At 35.4% G+C, this 27,242-nt stretch overlaps 1 protein-coding gene across 1 annotated transcript; it reads right to left on the bottom strand.

The window, feature by feature from the left end:
- Positions 1-22: 22 nt before the first annotated feature.
- Positions 23-25,904, bottom strand: LOC111429241 (PDZ domain-containing protein sprite). Its single transcript, XM_023065104.2, has 7 exons — positions 25,812-25,904; positions 8,632-8,842; positions 8,437-8,499; positions 7,980-8,377; positions 7,769-7,924; positions 7,547-7,711; positions 23-1,507 (listed from the first exon to the last, which is right to left on the bottom strand). The coding sequence occupies exons 2-7, from the start codon at positions 8,779-8,781 to the stop codon at positions 190-192; spliced, it is 2,250 nt and encodes a 749-aa protein (XP_022920872.2). The 5' UTR covers positions 8,782-8,842; positions 25,812-25,904; the 3' UTR covers positions 23-189.
- Positions 25,905-27,242: the final 1,338 nt, after the last annotated feature.

Below are 27,242 nucleotides of genomic sequence, written 5' to 3'. Positions count from 1 at the left end.
AATTTGTTTTAAAATCATTAAATTACAGTCAATAAAATTATTTATTTATCAATTATATCTCTTTATATTCTCTATAAAAAAATTAAGTGCACATCATTAATTTTAAGTAAAAAAATAAATACAAATTCAATTATTATCATTCGTTTCAAATCATCACACGACTTTTTATATAAAAAAATCCGTCTAAAATCAACACCAACTTGCACTTTCAGCTGTGATGCACATTCCGTTTCCTCCGTCCAACTTATTAATAACATATTTATTCGAATTCCAAGCCTGATTAATATCTTTACTTCCATTAACCGCCAAAATTTCACTTTTATAATTTCTTTTGGTTGGTTTCCTCATCGAAACTTCTTGCCCTTGTATTGAACCTTCCATCGATTGGGCACTTTGAGCCCTATGCAAAGACAATCTGATTGGTTTTTTTGGTGGTTGAGGTCTTGGTTTATCATAAACATGTTGGTTTGACGAATTCACCGTACAATCACTATCAAAATCCAACGATTTCACACTTCTCATATCGTGCTTTTTGTACAATCTTTTAGCGAACGCATTCAACGTGATATTTTCTAACGTTTCGATACTTCTTGAATCTGACGATCGAAAATCTAAAACGGACGTTGATTTTCTCGCGTTGTAATGCCTTAAAATATCTGAATTTGGAATTGATTCAAAACAAGTTGGTTTATGTTTATTATTTGGTTTATTTATTATTTGATTATTATCTTTTTTAGTGAGATCTTGAACGATTTTCGTAGCTTTTTTATAACTTTGTTCCATCACAGAATTGTTATTATTATTTATAGGAATCGATTCGTAATCATTATTAGATAATTTTGAATTGTTATTTATGTTGTTTCGATATTTTTGATGGTGGTGGTGACGTTGTTGTTGATGCCTTTGAAGTTTTTGTACGGGTAAAACTTGTTCATTTGATACATTTGAAAGGCTACTTTTCGATCGCACCGGTAATTGTATACCTGTTTCTCTTCGATTCCCATTAATATTCTGTATTAACGCGGTTACTTGAGGTCCTTTTTGAAAAACCAAATCATTCGCTTGTGCTACGGATGTCGATTGAGCCGTTATATTAATATTTGTAATGTTATGATGGGATTTAACTGGTTGGGACTTAATCGAAGAATTCGAATTCCCCGTTATTATACGTATATCAGATTCTTGAGGAGTAATTTTCGATAATAATTCAGATACGTGTTCTTCTAAATAGGATATTCGATGAGTTAATCGAATGTTATCCGATCTTAAACCATCTTTGGCTCTTTGAGCTTCTTCAGCCCGTTCTCTTACTACTTCTAATTCGGAGCGAAGTGAAGATATTTCTATAACTGCGGCTCCAGTTTCTTTTTCAATTAATTCTGAAGGGGAACCGTAACAATCTTGTCTTAGTACGACGATTTTTGCGGAATTTGGATCAGCTGAGAGTAAACGAAATAAATCTTCTCGTGTTTTTGTTAAGATAACTTTTCCGTTTACTTCTATTAATCTAAATAATAAAAAAATTGTATTAGATATGGGTTTAAAAATGGATTTTATTAATTAGTGTTATAAATGATGAGGTGTATATGAGGACGACTTTATAAATTTTAACGAGGTCAAGAGAACTTCTTTGTAACTGTTGGGATTATTTATGTACATCCTATTATGAAAACGTATAATTATAAAGCAATGAGTTGAAATTGAAACGGAAAAAAAGTGATTTAAAGGTTTAAAATATCATTATCCTGGTTATAAAAGATAATAACTGCCATTTCTTAGTTGTAATTAATGTAAAAATTAATGTTTTAGATTTAATTGTAAGTCTGTTAACATATTTTGAGAAATATAAAACATTAAGGTTGATTTTTTATCCATGTACATTTTCTCCAACTTTTAAATCCATACTTAAATTTATTAGAACTTTTGTTATATTACGTGGAATAGATACTAACGAGATTCAAAACATATTTACAACCTTGAATGATATGGATTTGTTCATAAATATGATACATCATTTCAGAAATATCCAAATTCTTAATTTTCTCAGCAAAATAATAGCATAATTTGTAATTATAAATATTTGCATGCTTATGAGTAAAATGAATTACCATATAATTATACCATCATTACGATTATTTTCATTAATTACTTATTCCACTGGCACTTTCACGCCTAGATATGCACATGCTTTTATGCAGTCGACTCATAATTGTTTCATTCAAGTCGACCAATAAATTGTTTTTAAAATTTTTGCCCATTTCTGCACTGCAAAAATACTTAATACTAAATCAATGAGAGACCAAATTCATGTAAAGCTAAGAATTATTCGCAGCGGTTGCATTTCATCATCATCAGTTTCTGGCCTCAAAGAATTTCCTCCCCCATTCCTCCTCATTCCGTGCAGTTATCCTCCAGTCTCTAAACCCAACCTTGGCTGCGTACTCTGTTATTCCGTCCAGCCACCTGAGTTTAGGCCTTCTTAGTGGTTTATCATGCAAGATCCTCCTCGACGAGTTGAAGACGAGCAATCATCAACAATAAAAGACGTATTATCATTAGACGAATCTGTCGTAATTTAGATTAGATCAAGTTATTATGATTATTATCATCAAGCAGCCCTCTGCGTCCATTGTTGGACATAGACCTCCCCTATTCTGTTCCATTCGATTCTATTCTGTGCTGTCTGAATCCAATTGTTGGTCATTCTTTTGACGTCTACTTCGTCTGTTCGCCTGCGGTCTCCACTCAAGCAACCGTTTGTCTCATTCTTCATTCGCGCGACATATCCCGCCCAGTTCCACTTAACCTTTGCCACAATGTTGACCACATCATTTACGCTGTTTAGTTCGCTTGTTTGATTATCTCTCGATACACCAACCTCATAGCCAAGATATACATAGGTATCAAACCTCTCAATCTCATTATCCCCAATGTTGATGTTAGAGCTGGGAACAAGATTTATCATAAATTTTGATTTCTCCTCGTTGATACATATTTAGCCCGACTCTTGCACACACCTCCTTTAAGTCGTTCAGCATTAATTTAATCTCTCCAAGGCTATCCGATATATAAGAACTATATCGTCCGCAATCAATGTTTATGCCTTTTTGGGTCCAATCCAGTTGTTTAAATGGACTTTGAGGACTGTGATGAATAATTTGGGTTCAACAGTGTATCGCCTTGTTTTACTTACTTTCAGTACTTTACTACTTCTAATCTCTTCAGTACTTTCATGCAATTTTACCGTCATTGTAGCTTTTTTGTAGATGTTATAAATAAGTTTGGTATATCGATAATCGACTCTGCATTCTTGAAGTGCTTGCAAAATGCATCAACTCAATTTAAATTAGATTTTATAAATACCTCTAAATACCCATCTTGGGTAAATACCCCGGGTATATATCCAGGAAATTTATTCTTGAAAATAAATACCCGGCTATACATATGTATCTGGTGCTCCTATCACATTGCAATGGCATGACCTTAATTCTAGTTATGACATCTGGTTCCTTGTGTTTTCGTAACGGTTGGTATAATCCCAAGTTGTATCTAGGTCATCATGTTCCGTTCTTACATGTCCCTTTGAATATCGTGCTCAGAATTTTCTTCTCAAAGATGAGCAAGACGTCGGCGTCTTGTCTATGTTATCGCACCGTACATAATTACAGGTAGCATAAGAGTTTTGTAAATTATTCATTTTGTTTATTAACATTTTTTACCCAACGCGACTCATCTTGCCACTTTTGCGCTATAGTTATTCTTCGATTTCACGCTTAAACCAAGATACGTAACTTACAACATCGCGGTAGTTATTCAAATGACTTATTATTTTGTTTATTTATTTATAGGTCTGTTGGCTGAGCACATCAGTGCTGTATAAGTTTCTACCATCTGTCACAGAGTTCTGGTGATGATGTCAACGTTGTTCGTGTAGGCGCGATGTTGTATTATAGTGCTACTAGTACTTATGTTAGCATCCCTCACTATCTTTTCCAGGCATGTGTGGAACAGGAGACACGCATCCCCGGACTTAGTCCGTTACTTACTCCTATATTCTCTGAGATGTTATTTTATAGAATTGGCTTGAATGATGCTATTATAAGCGCTCTAGAAGTCGATGAGCATATGGAATGAGTCGATGTTGTGCTCTAGGTTTTCTATAAGATCTGACATTGAACAAATGTTCTTGCCTTCAATATAAGGCAATACTACTAAGTCTTTTATATAGTTATATAGTAAATTGGAAAATATACTTTATATGCTGCCCTTAACACTCCAGTACTCGCGCCTCCGGTTACTACAAGAGTGGGCGCATGTCATCTCTTAGGTGACTTTTCAATGCATGCAAAATATATATATATTTTTCTATGATGCAAAAGTATTAACAGGTTAGTCCAGGCAGACTGTCTACGTCATCTCTTAGATGACATGGACTATTGGAGTGTTAACAACGTAGTATCCTTATAATTTTCACTCTTCAGGTTTCCCTTCTTCCCCATGTTCCATTTTTCGAGCATTTCTTTTGTAGTCCATATTTGTTTGTAAATTTTTTGTAACTAACCTGCGAAGTTCTTCTAAACTCTAAACATTTGAAGAGCTTCTTCTATCTCGGCTAGGGTTCCTGTTTCTCATTATTTACTTCCCGCCAATTCTCTTCAGCAATGTCGGCATCTACATTCGCGGTAAGTAGCTGATAAAAATACTTCGACCATCTGTTTAACATTAAATTGTGGTCCGACAATTTAGACACTTACATTTAAACCACTTTTTTTGCTCATTGTGTCCTCCATAGAACATTCTCGTAATGTTCCTCTGCCTTAAGTTTTCCAGCTTTTCCATTTGTCAGCTTCCGTCGTTTTCCCTCGTTCTCCTTTGGACCATTTTGTTATAGGCGTTGTTTTTCCATTTTGTTGCTCTATAACAGTCGCTTCTTTTCCGTTATTTACATGGACCTATAACTTCTGAGCCAGTTCAGAAGTTCTGTCCTGTAACAGTTCGGTGTTGAATCTGGGTGGTCCGGGTCCATTTTTATTTGAATTTTGTTGTTTATAATTATTACTTGCACAAAAACAGATTATAAGTACAGATTATTTTTAAAATAAAATTGAGAAAGGTTCTATCGCGTTCTTGTCCAACAACATATTGACAAAGAGCATGATATTTTAGCACAGCTTATTACAGAGCTTATGTCTTGCTCACGGTCTTCTCCTGCTCTTCTCGTAGAGATAAAACATATTCCTTATTGTTTTTATGTCGAATTTATAATACTAAACGTTCTAGATATCCTCTTCCCTATAGCACAACTATTCTTGAAAATGCTAAATAATAATAAGAAACTTCTTCGAGCTTTTGCTGCAGTAATGAAAAACATTATAATCCGACAAAACGTCACAATTATTAGTACTGCAAAACGACAAAGGTAATAATATAGATTCTTGGCATGAGAAATATTTTAAACTTTACGACGACAATCTTAAAGTTCATTGTTAATTATTTCCTCATTAGCTCATCTAGTTGGGATTCTATGCTACGCTAGAACCTCGGGTTTGTACCATTCGTGCTAGGACTTAATTGAATAATCAACGTGGTGGATATGTGAGTTCGTTTATTTTTCTGCTTTTATCTCCACAACCCTTTTAGGTAACATATTTCATCATTTGTAATTGTTAGTAATTTTTGTATCTTCGGTTCACAAAGTATTTTGTTTACAAAATAAGAGTTTGATGTGGTTCCATTTCCTTCAGGCACCTCCTTATCTCTGCCGGCCTTGTAGACTTGAATCTAATAATAATTAGTATTGATTTTTTCCTTTACTTTTTTATTTTGCTTTCGCCTTGCCTAAGACCTAAGCCACCAGCTTAAGGCACGTGGAGGCGTGATTGATAGTCCTATAATTCTGATTGTATGATTTCTGATCACTTGACTAGATTTTTTCTTCCACTTTCATTTGACGTGTTTGGTTTTATTTCATTGCATTATTTTTCAATTCGTTTTGGTGTTAAATTTATCTCAAATTGCGCAAAAGTGGTTCACAGAAGAATGTTAAAGACTCAATGTATATCGAAGGTTTATTAAATTTAAAAAGAAAAACATGAAATTCAACAAATAATTGGCAATTAACAATTAAACAATCTAAATTAACATTTTTCGGTGCGCTAAATTGATTTTGTAGCACAAAAAAAACATAACAAATCCAATTAGCATTTACAAAGTGTTACATAGTTATTTATGTATTAAGGCGGAAAAGCTAAGTCTTTCTAAGCGAGCAAAACTGCCGAAATAAATGTGTGTATTATTTATATCAATATTCGGATAATGATTTAGAAATCTTTATATCAAGTTTGAAAAAATCTTGAGCTTAATATAAACATAGATTTTATAGAAAATTAAATAAGCTAAATAACATTATCTTGACTATAAAACTTTCAAGACCTTCCTAAATGAAAAGAATCGTTTCTTATGCAACAAAGTAAGAGAACACCCGGAGAGGACGACGCAATAATTACACCTCTACTCATCTAATTAACTCGTCCCCCCCGAACGAAGTGGAACAACGCCAAACAATGAGCCTCTCATTACGTGTAGGCGAATTTGAATCCGCCTTTTGAATCGGTTTCACAGCCATCAAAAAATCCTCTTTAGAAAACATCTTTTCTCTTTCCTTTTTTCATTCTTCGCGGCGTTAAAGAAGTAGAATGATAAAGAGAATCTTCGAAACTTTCTGAATTAATAAGGACGAATTAAACCTATCCAATAATCTTTTGTAGGTGGTGTGAAAATGTTTAAGGGAAGATTTATTATCTTTGTGCGCGGGGTTTAATATGGAATAAAAGTAAGTAGGGGGCACCTTTAACAAGAAACAATGAGCACGATAACGCGTAATTACTAGCGGATTTACGCGCTACGGCTTACAATGGTTGGACGGTTCCCATTGTCGGTCGCTTCCTGCCTTTGAAAACGACAATTTTTTTTTCATTCTTTCTTGTCGACGAACATAACAAGTACAAGATCGGGGATTTAATCTGTATGCGAAAATATTAGTGTTTATTGAATTTGCATTATACAGCAATTTTTCTTATTATAAAATTATTTTTATATTAAAGTTAAATTTCGATATAACGGACAAAATATCTAAGTAGTGTTAGTTTAATAGAAATATAGAACAACCTAACGTTATCTAATACTAAGTAGTGATATCTAGCACTGTCATTAGAACTAATACTAGACCTAGAACTAGAAACATTCGGGTTTAGCCGTCTTAAGAGACGTACGGCTAAACGTTCTAGATCTAGTGTTAGTTTTAATGCTAGTGTTAGTTCTAGCTTTAGTTGTTATTCAGCGTTAGATTGTTGTATACTTTTCATCGAAGTAAAACTAGAACTAATACTATACTAGAAAAACTAGAAGCATTCAGGTTTAGCCGTCTTAAGAGACGGCTAAAGATTTCTAGTTCTAGATCTAGTGTTAGTTCTAATGCTAGTGTTAGTTCTAATTCTTCGTATTAGTCCGTTACATCAAAATTTTACTGTAGTTTTGAAAAACTTACCGATCTCCTTTACGAAGCCCGGTATTATCTAAACTCCAATCGATCCATAAACCTAATCCATCCTTTTCTTTGGGTCCAGCACCAAAATTGGGACTTTTCGGATCATAAGTTAAATCGATTGCGTGTAAAGTTGTCGATCGAGAACCATCGAGCGCATTAAGACAACTAAATAAAGGAATTATTTAGTATTAATAATTTACACACAAAAAAATTGATTTATACCTATAAAAAGTATGTTCAGGAGATAACATTTTTTTGTTAGACTCTTCAAGACAAATTTGTAACGTTCTCGCTTCTTCTAAAAGCGTTAATAAATTTAATTCTTCGCGCCCAACTTGATATTCTAATTCGGCTTGTTGAATTCTCACGTCAATATTACTAAAATAAAATATAAAATAAATTTTAAAAAGACAAAAATTAATTTATTTCGTACTCAGTTATATCTAATCTTTCTAAAGCCATTTTTAATTTTTTTATAATTAATCGTTTATTATCTGTTTCGTTTCTTAATCGATTCAACCTTTCCTCAATATGTTTTTTATCAACATCTAAATTTTCATGATCACCATGATTCTTGATGATTGAAACATTTCGGAACCCATTCGTTTTAATTTGACTTGTTAATTTTAAACCGGTCGCTGAAAGCTGTCCCTTTAAATTTTGTATAATATTCTCCTTGTCTTTTAACGCATTTCGTAAGTTTTCCAATTCTTTAACCGCTACTTCTTTATTAGAAGTCGACCGTATCGAAGAAGACGTTACGCTTCCGGTTATACTTCCGTTTTTCTTTCTACGAGGAGTATTCGAAAGAGATACTTCAATGCTAGCCATCTAAAATTTATTAAAATATTAAAATGAAAACGTTAAATTATTTTTTTTTATTAATTTACTTTTGCTTCTAAAGTTTCTAATTGAGCCATTCTCGGTTGAATGGCAACAGTTGGAATAGTTGTCTAAAAAAAATATAATAAAAGAGTTTAAGATCTTCTCATATCTTAAGAAATGAGTTGTATTACAAATAAAAGCTTGTGTAATCCGATCGTTTCGAAACGGTATTAAATGCTTTGAATGCGATATATAATTACCAAAGACGTTGATCTTTGTTCAGAGATGAGACCTGGTGATGAAGGGGACGTTTCTTCGCGTTCCGGCGGACAATCCGAGTGCATCTGCGAAGAAGACGGTCTTCCAGGGATACGTTTTGTTATTGAAAAAGTCGTTCGAGAAGTATTCATATCTTAAACTTCATCATAACTTTCTTTTTCTTTTTTTTAAGGTGAAATTTTTCTTGTATATCTAAAACAAATTTTTTAATTAATTTCACATAAAACATAATACATTTTTAGCTAAATTTCTACAAAGAAATGAAAACATCAAATTGTATAATTTCTACATTTAGCATGTTTTTGTATAAAACCATTTGCACAAAATCTTTATTTATCACCTCTATTATAGTGTTGCACTATTTACAAACATTGTAAAGGAAAAAGATGGGGAATTCGTAATGAATACAGAAATACAGAAAAATTACTTCCAGAACCTAAATATGGAACCTCAAACGGAGGTGGACAATGGTACAACAAACCAAGAAGAGGAGAAGACCACGGAGCTCATATCCATCGATGAGGTTCAAGACGCAATTGCGGAGCTTAAAAACAGGAAGGCGGCAAGGATTGATGGCATACCAGCAGAAGTGCTGAAGGCTGGAGGTGAGGAGTTGGCAGAGGGTTTGGGAAGAAGAAAGGTTGTCTGAAGAATGGAGAAAGGCGGTAATATGCCCCATATACAAGAAAGGTGACAAGCTTACATGTCGAAACTATCGTGGCATTGCGCTGGTATGTGCAGGGTATAAACTGTTTACATATATTCTTAATCAAAAACTGCAATGTTATGCCGAAAACATCATAGGCGAGTACCAAGCAGGATTTAGAAAGGGAAAATCCATCATAGACCAAACATTTACCGTTAAGCAGATACTAAATGAAATCTGGGAATATGATGTCAGAGATGTTAACTATTTAAACACACTCCTCTGAATGGCTAAACAACTCTTTATTATCCAACGGTTACACTTAATCCAACGGTTTTTTAAACTGCTCTACTCTAAACCTTATGACTACATATGTGCCAGTTTTTAAATATACACACCACAAGAACCTCCCCACGCCATCTATCGTACAAACGCCGCACCACACATAAAAGAACGCTAACACTCGGCCACCCTGATGTTAATCGCGCACCCGCGCGATGTTATACTTCATAATCATTTAAATATGTGGGTTTTCTTCGTATTCGTCGAGTTGTAGATTCCTCTCCGATTTCTATCGTTGAAGTACTGCGACAAGGCGGATCGTCTTGCTCCTTCTCACTCTCATCTGAGGTGATTCTTCCTCGGTTTCATCATCCGACTCCTCATGATTTTGGTATATTTTTAATTGCGATACATGGGCAGTTGTGGCAAACTTTCGCTGGTCTTCTACGTCCAAGGTTGCCACTCGATATGTGTCGCTTGGCAGTACGGCGATCACTTCTAACGGCCCTCGGTACTTATCTTGTAGCTTTGTCGGTTCGCCATCTCCCGGCTTCGCGACACGCTTCATAAATACTATGTCACCAACGTTAAATTTTAAACCTGAATATCTTTTTCGGTCATATCGTTCTTTATATCGAATTTGTTCTTTTTCGATCACATCGCGCACTTCACGTTGTACAGTTTCAGATGGTATCCACTCGTTCTGCGCGTCTTTAGCTACTGTTTTTAATTTAGCGGATCCAAATTTTGGCAAATACCCGTAAAGTACTTCGTACGACGTCTTACCAGTGGTTTTGTTTACCGCAAGATTTAAATTCTGCTCTATTTGAATTAGATTCGTATCCCATCGGTCCTCTTCTTCTTTTTCAGTCATTAAACACGGAATTAATGTTCGGTTTACTCGTTCCACTTGACCGTTCGCACTTGGCCATTGAGACGAATTTAGCGTTTGTTTAATACCACACTCCGTCATGAATTTCCGAAAATTGTCCGATGTAAAACTTGTTCCCCGGTCACAGACAATTTGATCTGGAATCCCGAATTGATCAATGAACTTTTTCAATACACGAATTGTCGAAACAGTCTTTGTATCACGAACCGCATACAACTTAACAAACTTAGTCAACCCGTCCACGACCACCAGTATGTGTACATTTCCCTTCTTGCTACGAATTAATGGTCCTAGGTGATCAATGTGAATGCGTCCAAACGGACGCTGAGATACAGATATTGGATGTAGTTCTCCCGGTTTCTTCCCACTTGGAATCTTTGATAACAAACATTCAACACAAGCTCGAATATGACGTTTCACGTATGATCTCATGCCTCCAAACCAATAATACTTTTGAATGCTCGCCATCGTTCTATCCACTCCGAAATGTCCTTGTCCATAATGGTGTTGTACCACAATACTTTTCCGGACACTTTTCGGTACAACGTAGAGTTTTCTCTCTATTTTTCCCACCTTCACGTTTCGTACTAATCTAGAGTTATCAATCTCATCCAATTTTACTTCTTCTTCTTCTTGTCGTATACGTTTAGGCTTTTTAAGAAGTTCAATTATTCTTTTCAGTTTCGCTGCTTCACTAAGGGGTAGTTGCAGATAGCCCTGTGCCAGATCCAACGTCGTAAATAATTTGGCATTCTGTAAATTTTCTAAATGTTCGTCCAAACTGGCTATCGGAAAGTTTTTCTTTATCGTCTGTTGGTTCAACCTCCGATAATCCACCACTAGACGCGGTTCACCCGTTTTCTTTTTAACTAATAAGACCGGACTCGCGTAAGGAGAATCGGTCTCCGTCACGATTCCATTTATTTTCCATTCATTTACAATTTCTGCGATAGTTTTTCTCTCGTCAATGTTTGCGCGATATGGTTTCGATCTTACCGGCACCCCCGAATCGTCAATATCCACAGTAATCGCATTTGTGCATCCTAGTTCCGACACATTCAACGCAAAACAGTCACGATATTCGTTGCACAAATCCACCAATTTGTCAATCACTTCGTCCTTTGTTTCACTGTCTACCCGGAGCATATCCACTGTTATGGGTTCCTTCGACGGTATTTGTTCCGAAATAGTGTTTATATCACGCACAATCCCAACCACGTCGTCCTTCATAAATTGTTTTGGATTCTCACTTTTGTTTTTCATTGGTACAAGTACATCAATGTTCGCTACCTTTGCTTTGATTAGCTGCATTGAATTGTTAGACACAATAACGTCCTCAGCAGCCACCACACATTCGCGTCGCGATCGATCAAGTTCGCTGATTTCACTAAACGGCAATGAATCATCCCAACCAAACACGAGACTGTCTTTAATTCGAGCGTAAGCTAACTCCGGAGCTTCCGTAAAAGATCGACCAATTATCACCGGCACGGATTGAGCGTTCTCTGGAACCACAAAAATGTCCACGTTATTTACGAACACTTCGTCCACCATTACCCGCGCGATTATCTTCTCGCTGCACTTTACTGGTTTTCCCTCTCCGAATCCCGTAAGCTCAATATTTGTTTTCTGCCGATTTTTCTCAGCAACCAAGTGAGCTTGAATTGTACAAACGGCGCTCCCTGGATCGACTAAGGCCACATACTTTTTCTCGTTCAATAGGATTCGCTTAAAGTACTTTTCAATACCGCTATTGTATGTCGTTGTTGTATCTTCTATTACACGAACATCCCTTCTATCACTATCTTCTTTTCTCCATCTGCAATCTTTACGTTGATGCCCTGGTTTGTTGCACAAAAAGCATACTGCTTCTCGTTTTAGACATTGTGATGCCATATGTCCCAACCCTCCACATCGGAAACATTTTATACCTTCTGACTTGTTTCTACGTTGATCTTGCTCACCTTCGTTTTCCCCTACGCTTTTCCGCAACATTGTACCTTGTGATTTTGTATTTTTATTTCCTGTGGTTGATTCTCTTTTTTCGTGAACTTCCTTTCTCTTTTCAATTAATCGTTCACTATTTACGATATCCTGGTACAATTCATCTAAATCGCCGTAAGACTTAACGCATAAATTACCGGCAATCACTCTCGAATAAAGACCTCGTAAGATCTCCTCTTTTATCTCGTTATTGTTTAATTGTAATGCTCTGCATAATTTATATTTATCATGATAATACGACATCACGGACTCGTTTTGTTTTTGAATTCGTTTTCGCATACGGTCCCATTTTTCTCCCGTACTAGTAGTTTCGATGAACGTTTTCTCAAATTTTACCCTGAAGTCATCCCAATTTCGGATATCGCCGCTTCGTGCGTTATACCAATCGCGTGCAGGTCCTACGAGATGGTTTCTCGCCGTTTCGATTTTAATACATTCCGGCCACTTATACATCGAAGCACTATTTTCGATACCTTGTATCCATTCTGCGGCGCACAACAAATCAACATCTCCATCGAACGTTGAAATGGTTTTGTTTAAGTCAGGCATTATTTGGAATTGCTCTGGTTTACTACTTGCAAGTTCGGCTTTTCTGGTATTAGTCTCGGCTCGCATTTCTCGCAAACATTCGGTCAGTGCGATCAACACGTTCTGCATATTTCCGCCGTCTATTCCAGTTGAATTTTCCGCCATGGTCGAAGTTCCTGCTTCGTTTAAATTGAAACAAAAGCCCCCTGTTTCTGCTTTATTCGGTTCGGTGTTGTTTGACGGCAACTCACTATGTGGATCACTCATAAGTCCAGAATAATCTTGGACGTGGAATCTGTCCAGCGAAAATCACTTCACGGTAGATCCAGACTTTTGGGCACTTCACTTCACAGTAGGTCCAGACTTTTGGGCACTTCACTTCACAGTAGGTCCAGACTTTTGGGCACTTCACTTCACAGTAGGTCCAGACTTTTGGGCACTTCACAGTAGATCCAGACTTTTGTGCACTTAACTTCACAGTAGGTCCAGACTTTTGTGCACTTCACAGCAGGTCCAGACTTTTCGGCACTTCACAGTAGATCCAGACTTTTGTGCACTTCACAGCAGGTCCAGACTTTTGGGCACTTCACAGTAGATCCAGACTTTTGCGCACTTCACAGTAGGTCCAGACTTTTGCGCACTTCACAGTAGGTCCAGACTTTTGGTCACTTCACAGTAGAACTTATCCCTATCCCACTTCTGATATGTTAACTATTTAAACACACTCCTCTGAATGGCTAAACAACTCTTTATTATCCAACGGTTACACTTAATCCAACGGTTTTTTAAACTGCTCTACTCTAAACCTTATGACTACATATGTGCCAGTTTTTAAATATACACACCACAAGAACCTCCCCACGCCATCTATCGTACAAACGCCGCACCACACATAAAAGAACGCTAACAGAGACGACGTGTATAATATATTTGTGGACTGTATTTGTAGTATATTTGTAGCTGTTCAAGGGCATGGAACACTTTGACATTCCAGCAAAGTTGATACGATTTGTTCAGAGCACACTGATGGGCACCAGATCGTGTGTTTTGACGACTTTCAGGTCTCGTAAGGTTTGAAGCAAGGAGATGAGCTGGCCATCACCCTTCTTAACCTAGTGCCAGAATATGTAATAAGGAAAATGGGGTTGGAAAGGGCAGGCTCGGTAATCAACAAATCAGTGCAGTTATGGCGTATGCGGACGACATAAACATAATGAGCCGAACATTAAACGCGGCAGAGCGGACGTATGGAATGCTGAAGAATGGTGCTGAAACGGTGGGGCTTAGGATCACCACGGAGAAGACAAAGTTACTGCTACAGACGAAGAGAAACATCAATACTTTGGTGTAGAATTATCTGGGCTGATCTTGCAGAGGAAGGAGAAGTCAGAAGAAGATCAGTCTTGGCCAATAGAGCGTATCCTGCATTGATCCCCATATTCAAATCTAGGGATATACAGCGAGAAACCAAACTGCGTATATACAAAACAATCATTAGACTCATTTTAAGCTATGATAGTGCAGCATGGACGTTAACGCAAAAGTCGGCGGAAAGCGCGAATGTCTAAACTGTCGAGAGAAGGATCTTAAGGAGAATATTTGGGCCAGTTTGGGAGGAGGATGGATGGAGAACAAGAAACAACCGCGAGTTGTATCAGATTAATAAAGACCCGCCACTAACACCGTTCGTCAGACTCCAACGCCTAAGGAGTTCTCAGCCTCCCTCAGCCTCTTTTCTCCCATTCTGATCACGTGGCCAGCGTGATGCCTATTACATAGTAAAATATAATTTTACTGTAATACCTATTTTACGAGGCCAAGGCTCGAAACGAGCATAAATGAACCACAGATAAACTACGGGGGTTAGGAGGTAAAAGGAAAAGTTATTGAGCAACCCTGACAATGAGGCATATATTAAAATTATCTCGTTTTTACTAAGTTTTTTTTACTGTCATTTTTGATATGAAGGGAACTGCAAGAGTTATATCTGCTGGATCAGATTAACATCAAGAACGTAAAAGAAATGGGAAAGAAGATGACCGAGAATTTTCATATTGTTTGTAAGTATTGGACCAAAGAAGGTTAAAATCTGTCAAAATGATTTCCTTGGCTTTGCAAAAAAAATGCTAAACCCTAGAGTAATAAATCCCCGGGGTACTAGTGCAAAAATTATAATCCGGCGAAAGAAAAGACAGCCACTACTTAGGAAAGGAATACAAATACCTAGATTCCAGACTTGGTATGAAAGTCATACATTCTATGTTTAATGTTTGTTGTGGCCGCAAATTAATACATGTTTAAAATTTGAAGAATTAAATTAATCTTAGGAGAATCAAGAGGATTGCGGCCGGGTGATCGAGATGGGCCAGGCCAATGCACTACCTCCACCTTCCGTCCATCTTCCGGGAAGCATCTTATCTAGATGTTGCCGCATATATCAGATACCTATGAAACTAAAAATCTTTTACTACAATTTTTTTCACCTATTACCCATTATTTGTCTCGAGGAACAAATCCCCAAATTTATGCGTATAGGTTGAGAATCATCCTGTATTAGCGGATATAATTCCAAAATTCATAATTGCATCTTCAGTAAAAAATCCGCAAAAAGCTCAACGGATTGGAAGTTCGAAATGATACACTGCTGTAGAAACCAGTTACAAAATAGCATTCGTGGTCGAAAATCAGCTTCACTAATATCCTGCACTGCTGTACGTGTTATGGGTACAGTGCACAAGTTCCATACTGTACTATGCAAAGAATCTACATCTACAGATAATTTCCTGGTACCTTTTTTAGAATTTTCTGCAATCCTATTGGTTCTGGTGCTTCTTGGAATCCCTCAATCTGAAGTATTCCGTTTAAATATCCTGTTACACAAAGACGTTGATGGACTGTCGCAAAAACACCTTTAACTGGACATCTTGTATTTGGAAATGTTTTGACATAAAGCACATACATAAAACGTATTATTCTGTCCACACTAAGAAAACTTATTATAGTCGCTCATCACCGTATTGCCGTAACAAGAAACTTTCCGTCTACATCAGGCTAGTATATTATGTTTCAGTACTTGAATACAATGTGATGCGATGATGATTTACAGGCAGCAGTGGGTGCAATTATTATTATTATTATTTTGCACAAACAGAAAAAGACATACGCATGGTATCATGAGCCTTATGAGTTCATTAAAGAAAGATGCTTTAATAGTAGAATCCAGGATCGACAATGGAAATAAAGAACTTTTGTCATATGAGCAACAATGATTTGGAGTGGTTATGCGCAAAATTAGCCCTTTAATTCAAAACGGATACTCTAATTACAGAGCTATTTCTCCGTTGGAACGTCTACTGCTAACACTTCGGTTTCTTGCAACGGGAGATTCATAATGCTTCTTTAATGTACATATTTCGAATCTCTATACAAGAAATTTAGTTTTTGTCTGAAAGATATTCTAGGTACTTGTATGTTCTAGCACTAGATTTACGATAGCCATTATATTTTTTTCTTTTCCCTGTAATACTGAGCCGCTAAATTTTTTATTTTTTTTTTCATCAATATCAGCACCAATCGCTTTACTAATCTCCCCCCACAAATCTTGTTCCTTGTAGCTATCTTTAAAATTTGTATTCCGTGAGTTCCACAAACACTCGGCATTTTTGTATATCACAATGAAATGTATAATATTTTTCACTAGAACGACATATTTTCTGCTTTTAACAGCAGAAAGGCTTTTTTTTACTGCGTCCGAAACAAATATGTTTACAGATGTTTCTAAATTTCTTAATGATATTTATCGCTAAGGAAACAACCAACTTATAGGAACATTTGTTTCTGCAACCATAAACATAAAGGAACATGCAATAACTTTGAGATACAAGTTCCAGAAACAAGCAACATAAACACAATGTAGGATTTTTTTATAGTATAGGATTTTTTTTACAGTTTTGTTCCATACTGTTGGTGAAGTTTGGACAAGCAATTCAGAGACACCTGTATATCTTGCTTGTTCTTGTAAATTATAAACAGAGTATCTCTAATTCGTAAGCAAACAATACCTGACGTTGTGTTTGATAATATCATTATAAGTCAACATTAATACAATTAAAAACTGTTTCACATAATTATTGTTACAATTACTAAATTGGAGTTATACAAATACTATTTAAACATTTGTGTGATAATCATTAATTCAAAGTTATAGTTAATGTAAGTGTAGGTGATAATATAAATGTTTTCGATTTAAATTCTTCAAGCATTGTAGATATCACACGTATGAATATAAAATCGACCCTGACTCGCTAAGAACGGCGCCATCTCTATTTGTTTTATTTTTCGAATTGCATATGCTATGTATTGTACTGTAAGTCATCATCGAGTACTTATTTTCTCATAGCTATTAAGTGTGTTGCTCACACTTAATTCTGGCCGAAAATGAAACAATGAAGATTTATTCTATCGAACATACGATGAAAGTAGTAGAAATTTACAAAAGGAGAGTTTAAGCATTTTACATTCGGGTGAATATTCCAGGTGGTTTTAGAAGTTTAGAGAAAGTTGCTGTAAATTGATAAGGGACATCAATTCTCATCAATTTCGAAACTCTCCACACTTATAACAGAACCAAAGAGGATCATTTAAGGCTTAATCTAATCTTTTCAGTAAATTTATTAGTACCAACCATGAAAATTATTGTTATTATCTTTAAAACCAGTTAAATCTTAGCAGTTATCATACACTCTCCGTAGCATTATTTAAATTTACATTTTTTAGGATTTTAATTTTATTTAAAGATAATCTTTTACATAGAGGTTAACACACACTTCCACGATAATTTCTAAGTACGAAAGTATAAATTACAACCACTTTTATTTGTAAATACCGATCCCCATCGTTATTATAATTGTCCCTGGGCGCGGTTAAAGTACCGGGTTGTGTTTCTCTATACGTTGTATTTTCTCTTTCTCCACGGTGTTCGCGTATACGGTGTTGTTGAAGTCGATTTAAAAGACGAAGGAGAGTAAGAAAGAGAAGAAGTACTAGAAGGCAACGGGAGGCGGTCAGCCTAAAGAAGAACCTTGAATAGGTCGGTGCACTAAAGCAAGCCCAAGAGACTCCCAACAACGATGGAGAAGACGGTCGATCGTGTGAACTTAGGGTTCAAAGTTCAAACAGATAGTTCGGACCTAACCTGAACTTTGAAAAAGAAAAAAAAATCTAAGCCAAAGAGACGAAGGAAAGAGAGAGAGGAGATAAAATGATTCAAAGGATAAAGGTTCGAATTTCCGTTTTAACTACCTAGGAATACTAGGAATAGGATCTTTTCGCCTACGCGAAGAAAACGAAGAGAACGAAAAAGGACGACGAGAAAGGATTGCGGTGCAATAGGGGCCGCACCCAAAGTCTGAACAACTATACTTGCTTTAAGTTGGTTGGTTGGGTTTGGTACAGTTCAAGTTGGCGCCTCGATTTTTAATTTACAAAGAAAAATTGAATAAAAAAAAATGTTTGTAATTCCAATTGAGGTTGAGAAGTTTAGTAATAAGTTTGGAATGTTTTTGCTTGTATTAAGCAATGTTTTGAATCACTTCGTGTATTTAAATCGCTTTGTAGTGTTTAACAAAGGAAAATTCAATCTTAAATAATCATTAATTATTTTATATAAATAAATTTTGTGTGTTTTCATCATCATATTTTTGTAGGAAATAAAGAATCTTTTAAGATGAGTTCAAAGACAATTTTATTTTAATCGTATTTTGAAAAATATTTAATCACGTTTGAACGTCATAATGATCTCTGCATTTTGATATAAGCTGCAAAAAATATATCCGTTATTCTTCACATTTCGTTCATTAATGTAAATATTCATAATACAGCTTAAGACTACTTCAACCAATGACTTCTTCGGGATAAAATCCACTCCTCAGCCGGTTTTTAGGCTTTGAGTTACCGACTGAAATTTCGGTCACGAGCCACCTTTAACAGAAGCAACAAATGTCATGTCACCACATGTATTGACAACCGGTGGCTCACTTATATTAAACTTCAAACGATTAACTCAAGTGAAGGAGTCAAGTAATATTGGGAATCACAAACAGAGAGAGTATAAGAAATTGATAAAAAAAAGAAGTAATATAAGAATGAGTAACAGAAAGAATCGATTTTTAAGTAATGAATACCTATGTATGAAAATATGGAAAAGCTGTTGATGGTGTGGTTGACGGAGAAGGGGTTCTCAAGATACAAACTATTTATGCTCATTTATTGCAGTTGACACCAAACTCTTTAGTAGATGCCACATTGCATAAGTTGTCTAAACCCAGTCAGCTTCAAAAATTTCCACTCCATTGCAAGTAATGGTAAAATAAAGAGCGTAGGTTGAGTTAATAAATCATTAAATACTGCATAAAAAATTTATGCAGTATTTAAGTCACATACAATTCTGAAAGAAAAATATTGACATGGAGAGAGCTTATTAAAATTGTCCATAAACATAATTAATATCTCTGAGGTATAGACAAGGCTGTGGTAAGTCACTTGGTTGGTTTGTGTAGAAAGGATGTGCACAAAAAAAAGGTATAAAGGTTCAAAAATATCTACTCTCCACTTCCCTTCAAAAACTCGGCAATCCTGCACAAATACAATGTGCAAAAAGAGTCAGATCTAGCAACGCAGAAGAAATTCCTTTTAATCATTCCTATTTTCTAATCAGATTTATCTCAACGATTTTGACACTTAATAATTTTATAAAAGAATACATTTAAAAGAAACACCTCATGAATTATTCAACTAACCTGTTATCAGTTACCTGTTATGTTTTTTATCCTTGTTGAGTGATAAAAAAACTGAACAATGGCCAAATGTGCATATCCAGAATTCATCTACTTTGTTATTTTTACTGTTAATTTTCAATCTCGTTTTACTTTATAAAAGTTTACACGCTCTTGTACATTATGTCAAATAACTTGTACAAGCTATTATGCACAAACAATGCAATAAATATTTTATTGCACTAACTTTTATGATAAACCAATTATAACCACACTTTAAGTAATCCTTCCACATTTTAAAGCAATACTGACAAGATGAATGAAGCATTGTGCCAATAATTAAAGGTCACTGAAATAGCAACAAAGAACACCATAGTTTCAAAACAGTCATTTTTGATTATTCTGTACCTAAGAATTATACAACAACCGTAAATTTTAAATATCCTAACTAAAAACCTTATTGTCGTTTTTGAATCGTTAACGCATAATCAGTGTTGAGCAGAAGAGGTCAACACATATGCCACTTTCATATGAAATCCACCACCCACTAAATTTCAAACTACAATTTTGAAACTCAACTGTTATGTTTCCTGTACCATTGTTATCTGCAACTTTCAATATTTTCTTTCTAGCAATTAATGAATTTCTGCCCACAAAATGTTAGTTTATTTGATTGTCAAACAGTCAAGTAGATGCCTTGTAATGTTGCTACAGTTGCTCGGATATAGTCTTTATGGTTCGAAGAAGGTATTCAGAGGCGCCGTCCTGCTGGAAGACCCGCCCGAAGAAGCAACGCACGTGAAGACCGACTCCTTAGGCGGATGGCTACCAGGGATTGATTTCAAACAAAAAGGTCGATTGCTATGGATTGGACGAGATCTTCGAACCGACACTTGGCAATGGCAACTGTTTACAGAAGAATTTCTTCTTTTGGGCTTCATTCATACCGTCCTTACCTTCGGCTTCCATTAACACCTCCCCATAAAGCAGCCAGACTTACATGGTGCCAAGAACGGCTAGGGTGGGTTCATGAATGGAATGACATCGTCTTCAGTGATGAATCAAGGTTTTGTTTAAGAGTGAATGATAGTCGTAGAAGGGTGCGGCGACATCGAGGGAAAAGACGGAATTTGGAGTTCGTTCAAAGACGACACATAGCCTTAACACCTCGGGTTATGGTTTGGAGGGCGATATGTGCTGGACGAAGGTCACGCCTTACGTTCATTCCAGGCACATTAAACGCACGTTGTTACATCGACAACGTTCTGGAACCGGTGTTAATACCTGTCTTGCAGACGTTGCAGAATGCCACTTTCCAACAGGATAATGCAAGACCCCATACTGCTGTGATTACAAGAAGGTTCTTGGAGCAGGTTGGATTGCAGATTTTGCCCTGGCCTGCACAGTCACCAGTCTTGTCGCCGATTGAACATGTCTGGGATAGGATGGCATGGCGACTAAGACAAGTACTCAGGCCTCCTGCGAATCTAGATGAAGTTCGACACCATCTAGAGGTTGCATGGAACGAGATACCCTAGGAGGACATCGACCACTTAATAGAGAGCATGGGTAGAAGAGTTAATGTATGCATAGCTGCGCGTGGGGATGCAACCCACTACTAGCATTTTTTTGAAAAATGTTAATTTTTGTTTTTTTCAACTAAACTTAGTTTCTTAGTTGATAATAAAGCATTATTTTACCGAAGTTACAAAATTGTAGTCTAATTCTTAATGGGTGGTGTATTTCATGTGAAGGTGAAATAATAAGAAACTCCTAAAAATTAATCTATTAAATGAAACAAACATTAACCGAAGTTTGATAATTATAGAAATGTATTTAATATCATATCTTGAACCACATTTCGCATAATTACTTAATGATGACTTGACCCAATAAAGAAACAAGTAGTACTTCACAAATTTTGACAACATTGATTACGTAATTTTTTTGATATAAGTGTTAGATATGTTGTATCTTGTATGCATATCACAATATATAACTTTCTCTTCTTCAACTCATTGATATACGTTGATGAGCAGCTGCGGGTATTATTCTGGAACCAGAGTTCAGGATTGTGAAAGAGATTCGATACCGTATGCGCACATTACCAGCTGGATATGATAGGTTGATACGATGGTGGATTTTGAACAGCGTTACTGGTATTGGAATCAACTCAAGATCTTGAACGCGTAGCTAATCTCAGGTTCATCAGGAAGATGGTCAAAGTGATTCGACAGTTATCCAATCTATGGTTCATGGATTCCAGTACTTTAGCATCTAAAGTTGGTCGTAATCAGATTAATGTTTAAAATTATCATTTGTTCCAAATTTTCTATTGGTTGATATAAATCAAAGTGGTTATAATTCTTGTGAAGAGTTTATAAAGATGTCTTAGAAGGCTTATTGGTTGATAATTCTCTTACCCTTCTTATGGAATAGGATCACGATAGAATTGTGCCATTTATTGAGAATTGTATTATTGAGGCAGTGGTTAAAAAGATCTCTTAATTTTTCAATTAAGTGTTGGTCATCTATTTTAATTGCATCAGAAGCCATATTGTCTTCACCTGATGACTTGTTGTTTTTTGTTTTCCTCAAGACTAGTTCTCTCTTCTCTATGGTAATATCAGGCATTTCCTCTGATCCTTGGTTAACAATACCCTTTTCATATGTGAGAAAATCTATCTCGTTATTCTTGTCAACCTCGTCCCCAATACTTAATAGACACCTTGCATAATAAATAACACGAATATTTCAATAAAAAAAGTAAATACACAGGAGTAGAATCGCACAAATCTCTTTTAAGAAGGTGTTTATGATGAGTTCCTATAGACTGCTTCTGGATGAATTTTTAGATTCATCAAAACTGTGTGCGATTCTTTGGCCACCAGTAAAGTTGGTTTAAAGTAAGTCTGTGTTCCATCCATATTCCACAGCGGACGACACATTTTGAACATCGGAGCCGTTCGGTCCACAAAATTAATCCCAAAAGTATTTGAATCGAAGCTCAATAAGGATGTGAAGAACTAAACCATAATGTATACGGTATAACCATGGCTAATTATGACACACACTGCGGAAGCATGTACTAACGAACTGACGATTTTGGGAGTAATTACTGGAAACACATTATGGGATCAAAGAATAAGCAAGGCTACTCGGGAAGAATGCAAGGAGAAGGATCTGCACCGAGCACATTTTACGAATTAAAATACGAATAAGAAATAGGCTCCAAACGGTCGCCTCACAAGAAATGCAGGCAGAATAAAATCGGTACATCAAGCCTCTTTGGCTTTGACAGTGAAGAAGACTAAGAAATCATAATTTCACACTAGGATAAACTTTGTTAATGAAAGACCGCAGAAAACAAGAAAGTGCCACAACACGAATTCAAGTCAAGTCTTGGTATTCTAACACATTTGATAGGAATCAAGGTGACAATAAAAAAATCAGTACATCGCATAACGTAAATAACTGAAAATAAGTAACAGTAATGAGTCATCTCATCCAAGGTTAAGCGTCCACAATATAAAACAGCACAATAATATTAATATAACGGGTGCAATAAGATCTTGTCCAACGGATGCTCTTGAAGCCCTACTCGATCTAACACCACATCATTTATATAAACAAAAGGCGACAACTTTAAGTGCCTTATCACTAAAAACATGCTCTTCACTCAAACTGATGCAGGGTAACCTTATAGGACACCTCGAAATTCTCAAGGACCCATGTCTAAATCACTTGATTGAAATTAAAAGGAACCTTATACCGACAGAATACAATTTTGACTAGCCATATAAGGTCATATTTAGACCTTTATTAAAGCAGCGATGATTGGATGAAAGATCAACTAAAAACGAGGAGCCCTTGCCTGGTACACGGATGCTTCAAGACAGTTGGATTCGGAGTAAGCATGGGCATTAGTAGGCCAAATAGCCGCATTAAATTGCTACTCAGCTCGGATATAACCATTTTTCAAGCAGAAGTTCTTGCTATAAACTTCTGCACCGCTTGGAACCTACAAAACCTTACCTTACACTGTCGCAAAACAAAACCAAAGAGGTTTTATGCCTCAGCAAAAGGGATCTAAGAACGCTCTCAGGTTTCCTGACCCATAAAATACCACCTCTTCCACGTTAGACAAGCTGAGGATCAAACTTGTCGACTTTGCAACGACGAATCAGAAACGGCTGAATATGTGTAATTGCGTAGCCAGAGGCCGCCTAAGACACAAAATTTTCGGTAAAGCTCTTTTGACAGCTACGAAAAGAATAACAAGACCTTGGAGCAATACTACGGTTCATTAAGGACCCACATTTGCCTTAAACTTTTGAAGGGCTTAAGTTACAATATATCTTATAAGTCGCGGTGACGAAAGGGGCCGTTCCCCTCAGCCCGACAGCAATAATAAATAATAACAAATAAGTGTCCACAATTCTTGCATAAACATCTGAGTATTACAACAAAGGGAGTATTCGTTTGTTCGGTGCTTTTTACGAGGCAAGTAAACTTAATAAGCATATGACGCAATATTTCGATGAAGCGATGTGAAATTTTACGATCGGAGTCTCATTGTTAGTGATATTTCAAGTAATGTAAAATTTACAGCTGTTTTGATGATTATAATAATCCTGTTTTGGTTCAAGAGGTCTGTAGTTCCGTAGTGTTCTGAACCTTTCCCCGCATACATATTGCATATTATACGTAGAATAGAACTCTTGAACCAAAACAAGCCTAATAGCTTCTAGTAATAACAATATCCTCCGAGTATGTTATGGGAAGTTCCAAATCTTCCAAGCAATATTGTTATTACGATATCTAATCACTGTAGAAAAAAGTGCTAAACTGTTTTAATCTAATATTTGGTTTTTTGAGTCTAGATAAGCTTCTTCATATTCGGAAAAAATCGTCAGTAATTTGAAATGTATGCGCATAGAGAGAGCAAAATTTTTTTGTATTGCTGATGATTTTTGTAAAGTTTGTTTCGATAACTTGTCCCAAAGATTATTCTTGATAGAATAGCTTTTAGAGAGAGCTTTTAGTATTATGTATTTTTTAATATACCAATCCAACCCATATAACTAGTTAATTAAAAAAATCTGCGCAATAACGGTTAACACAATAATTAATTCAAGAAGACTTTTCTGATTTTCAAGAGTGCAGGAAATCTTGAAACATAAAATGATAAAGTTTATTACTTTAGGATGTAGTCTCTTAGAGTAATAAACTTTTTTTTTGAAACTTTTTCACGACAATGTTGGTAAAATTATACACGTTACAAGAAAATTACAGCGAAGAAACAAAGTTGTTACTGTTCTTAACAATACAAAACCGTTATTGTTTAGTTTTTAGGTATAGTTCTGCTATATTTAACGTCCTCTCTCTTTAAACCCATTGAAAACAAGTACAAGGAAATTACGATAAATAAACAAAACAAATATTTGTTTCCTTTACGTAATAACTAATTAATTCGAATTATATCCACCTCACTTATACAATGAATTTTAGAAATTTAAATCGTTAAATAAACAATTAATTGAGCATTAAAACGAAAATTAACCTCTAATAATTATTAATAACTCTATGTTGTTATAATATAGAAAGTCGCTCTTTAAAGAGGCTTAATTTAAAAGTCAACCCACTTGAAAAAGCGTTGCCCTACAAACTTACCCCTGTTTTTCACTCAACCAATAAAAACAACCCAACCCGAAAATAATAACGAGGGGATCTGTTCGCTTTTTTGTAACGGTCGCTTTTATAAAAGCACTCGATGCTATTCTACCTCTCTTAAAAAAAGAGCAAACAGAAAAAGATAAAGTAAACTATTTAAAAATTAATATGCGATCTAATAGAAAACTAAATTGAACAAAAAAAAAACAATTTCTCATCAAACAATAAACTGTAAAGAAAGTAACACACAACATAATAAATCGAGTATTATTAAAGAAACAATCTAATTTATACATTGTTAATAATGAATTCATCGAGTTAAGTGAAAATCTATTAATTAAAAAAAAATATAGTTATTTTTACCTTATCTTCTTTTAAAAATGCACTAATTAAATAACTTTTTTTTTTAAATAAATTGTTGGTAATCCCTAAAGAAATTTAATTAAATAATGCGTATTAAATACGATTAGTTTTTTAGATCGTCTATAACCGCGTTCCGATACCACAATTTAGATAAACATAAACACTGAGCACGCGACATCGCTCACGAGAGAAGCTCAACAGCGAAAGAACTGATCCGAGCTCCGGTCGTAATAATTGACCTGACCGCCTCTGCGGTTCTCATCAAACTGAGTTAGTTAAAATTGTTTAAATCAGACGATTTAAGTCAATTAATCGGAAAAAATTCAAACAAAAAATGAAAAAGCTTAAAAAAATTAACAAAAATTTAAATCATTTGAAGTTCTTTTTAAATCTTTTTGAAATTCTTTAATTTTAAATTTAGTACGGCCATCTATTGAAAATATAAGGAAGTTTAGAAGTAGCGCCATCTATCAGCAACAATAAACACTAATTTTTAATACAATTCTGCCTTAGGGGCTAGATGAAACAAGTTTTTTATTAATACAGGTTTAACTAAAATAAATAAGCATGTTTTCCGATTTTTGTTGATGTTCTTTCACATATAAATTAAACGCCAGTTTTGTAGTCTTTATTTAGGTTGTTAAGTTTGTTTTAATAATACGAATGTCCAATCTAAACTTACCGTTTTTGGACTCCTCCATACAACTAGCAACTTGATCCCATTTTGAGTTTCTGAAAACGCTTAATATAATAAATACGTTCAATCCAGTTCCATAAAAAGATCTGTGGTGGAGAAGAAATTTGGGAAAAACTTCGGGACTTTTATAACGCAGATTTAAGTAAAAATAGTTCTGCCACTGTAAATTGATTAAAAGAAGATTGTAGAATATTAATGGGAAGCTCATGGACATACTTTTCATTATATTATTACGTTAATAACACTCTTGATTGTTTTAATACTTTTAAAACGTATATTTAAGTTAGCAGAGGTTAGAGACGTTCGTTTTTAGACCTGTCAATTGTCAACGTCAAATTTGTATGTTTTCTGTTGGTATCACTTTACAAAATTTATGGTGTTTTTCTTATTTCTAGTGACATTTTCAGTTGGGGTTAAATTACGATTATTGGTGTATAAATATAAAACCAACAACTATTTTCTTTCTTTTTGAATCACAAAAGTTCAAACTTTAGTGAAGCATGCATGGATTTCAAAATATGGAATAACAAAATTCACTGTTAAGTTAGCCAATTGTCACCAACATTACAACAATTTGACAGGTATTACATTTACATAAATGACAGATCGGGTAGGCGAACTAACCAAACTAATCTTGCACATTAATACCTTGCTCGGTGAAAAGTCATTCAGATCCTTTGGGGAGATAAACTGCCACCCAAAAATCGAGAATTTGATACGATTAACAGCAGGGC

The sequence above is a fragment of the Onthophagus taurus genome, chromosome 1 (genome assembly GCF_036711975.1).
Source record: "Onthophagus taurus isolate NC chromosome 1, IU_Otau_3.0, whole genome shotgun sequence".
Taxonomy (NCBI): domain Eukaryota; kingdom Metazoa; phylum Arthropoda; class Insecta; order Coleoptera; family Scarabaeidae; genus Onthophagus; species Onthophagus taurus.
Note: the sequence above shows the minus strand (reverse complement) of the source record. Positions and strands in the feature narration are given on the sequence as shown.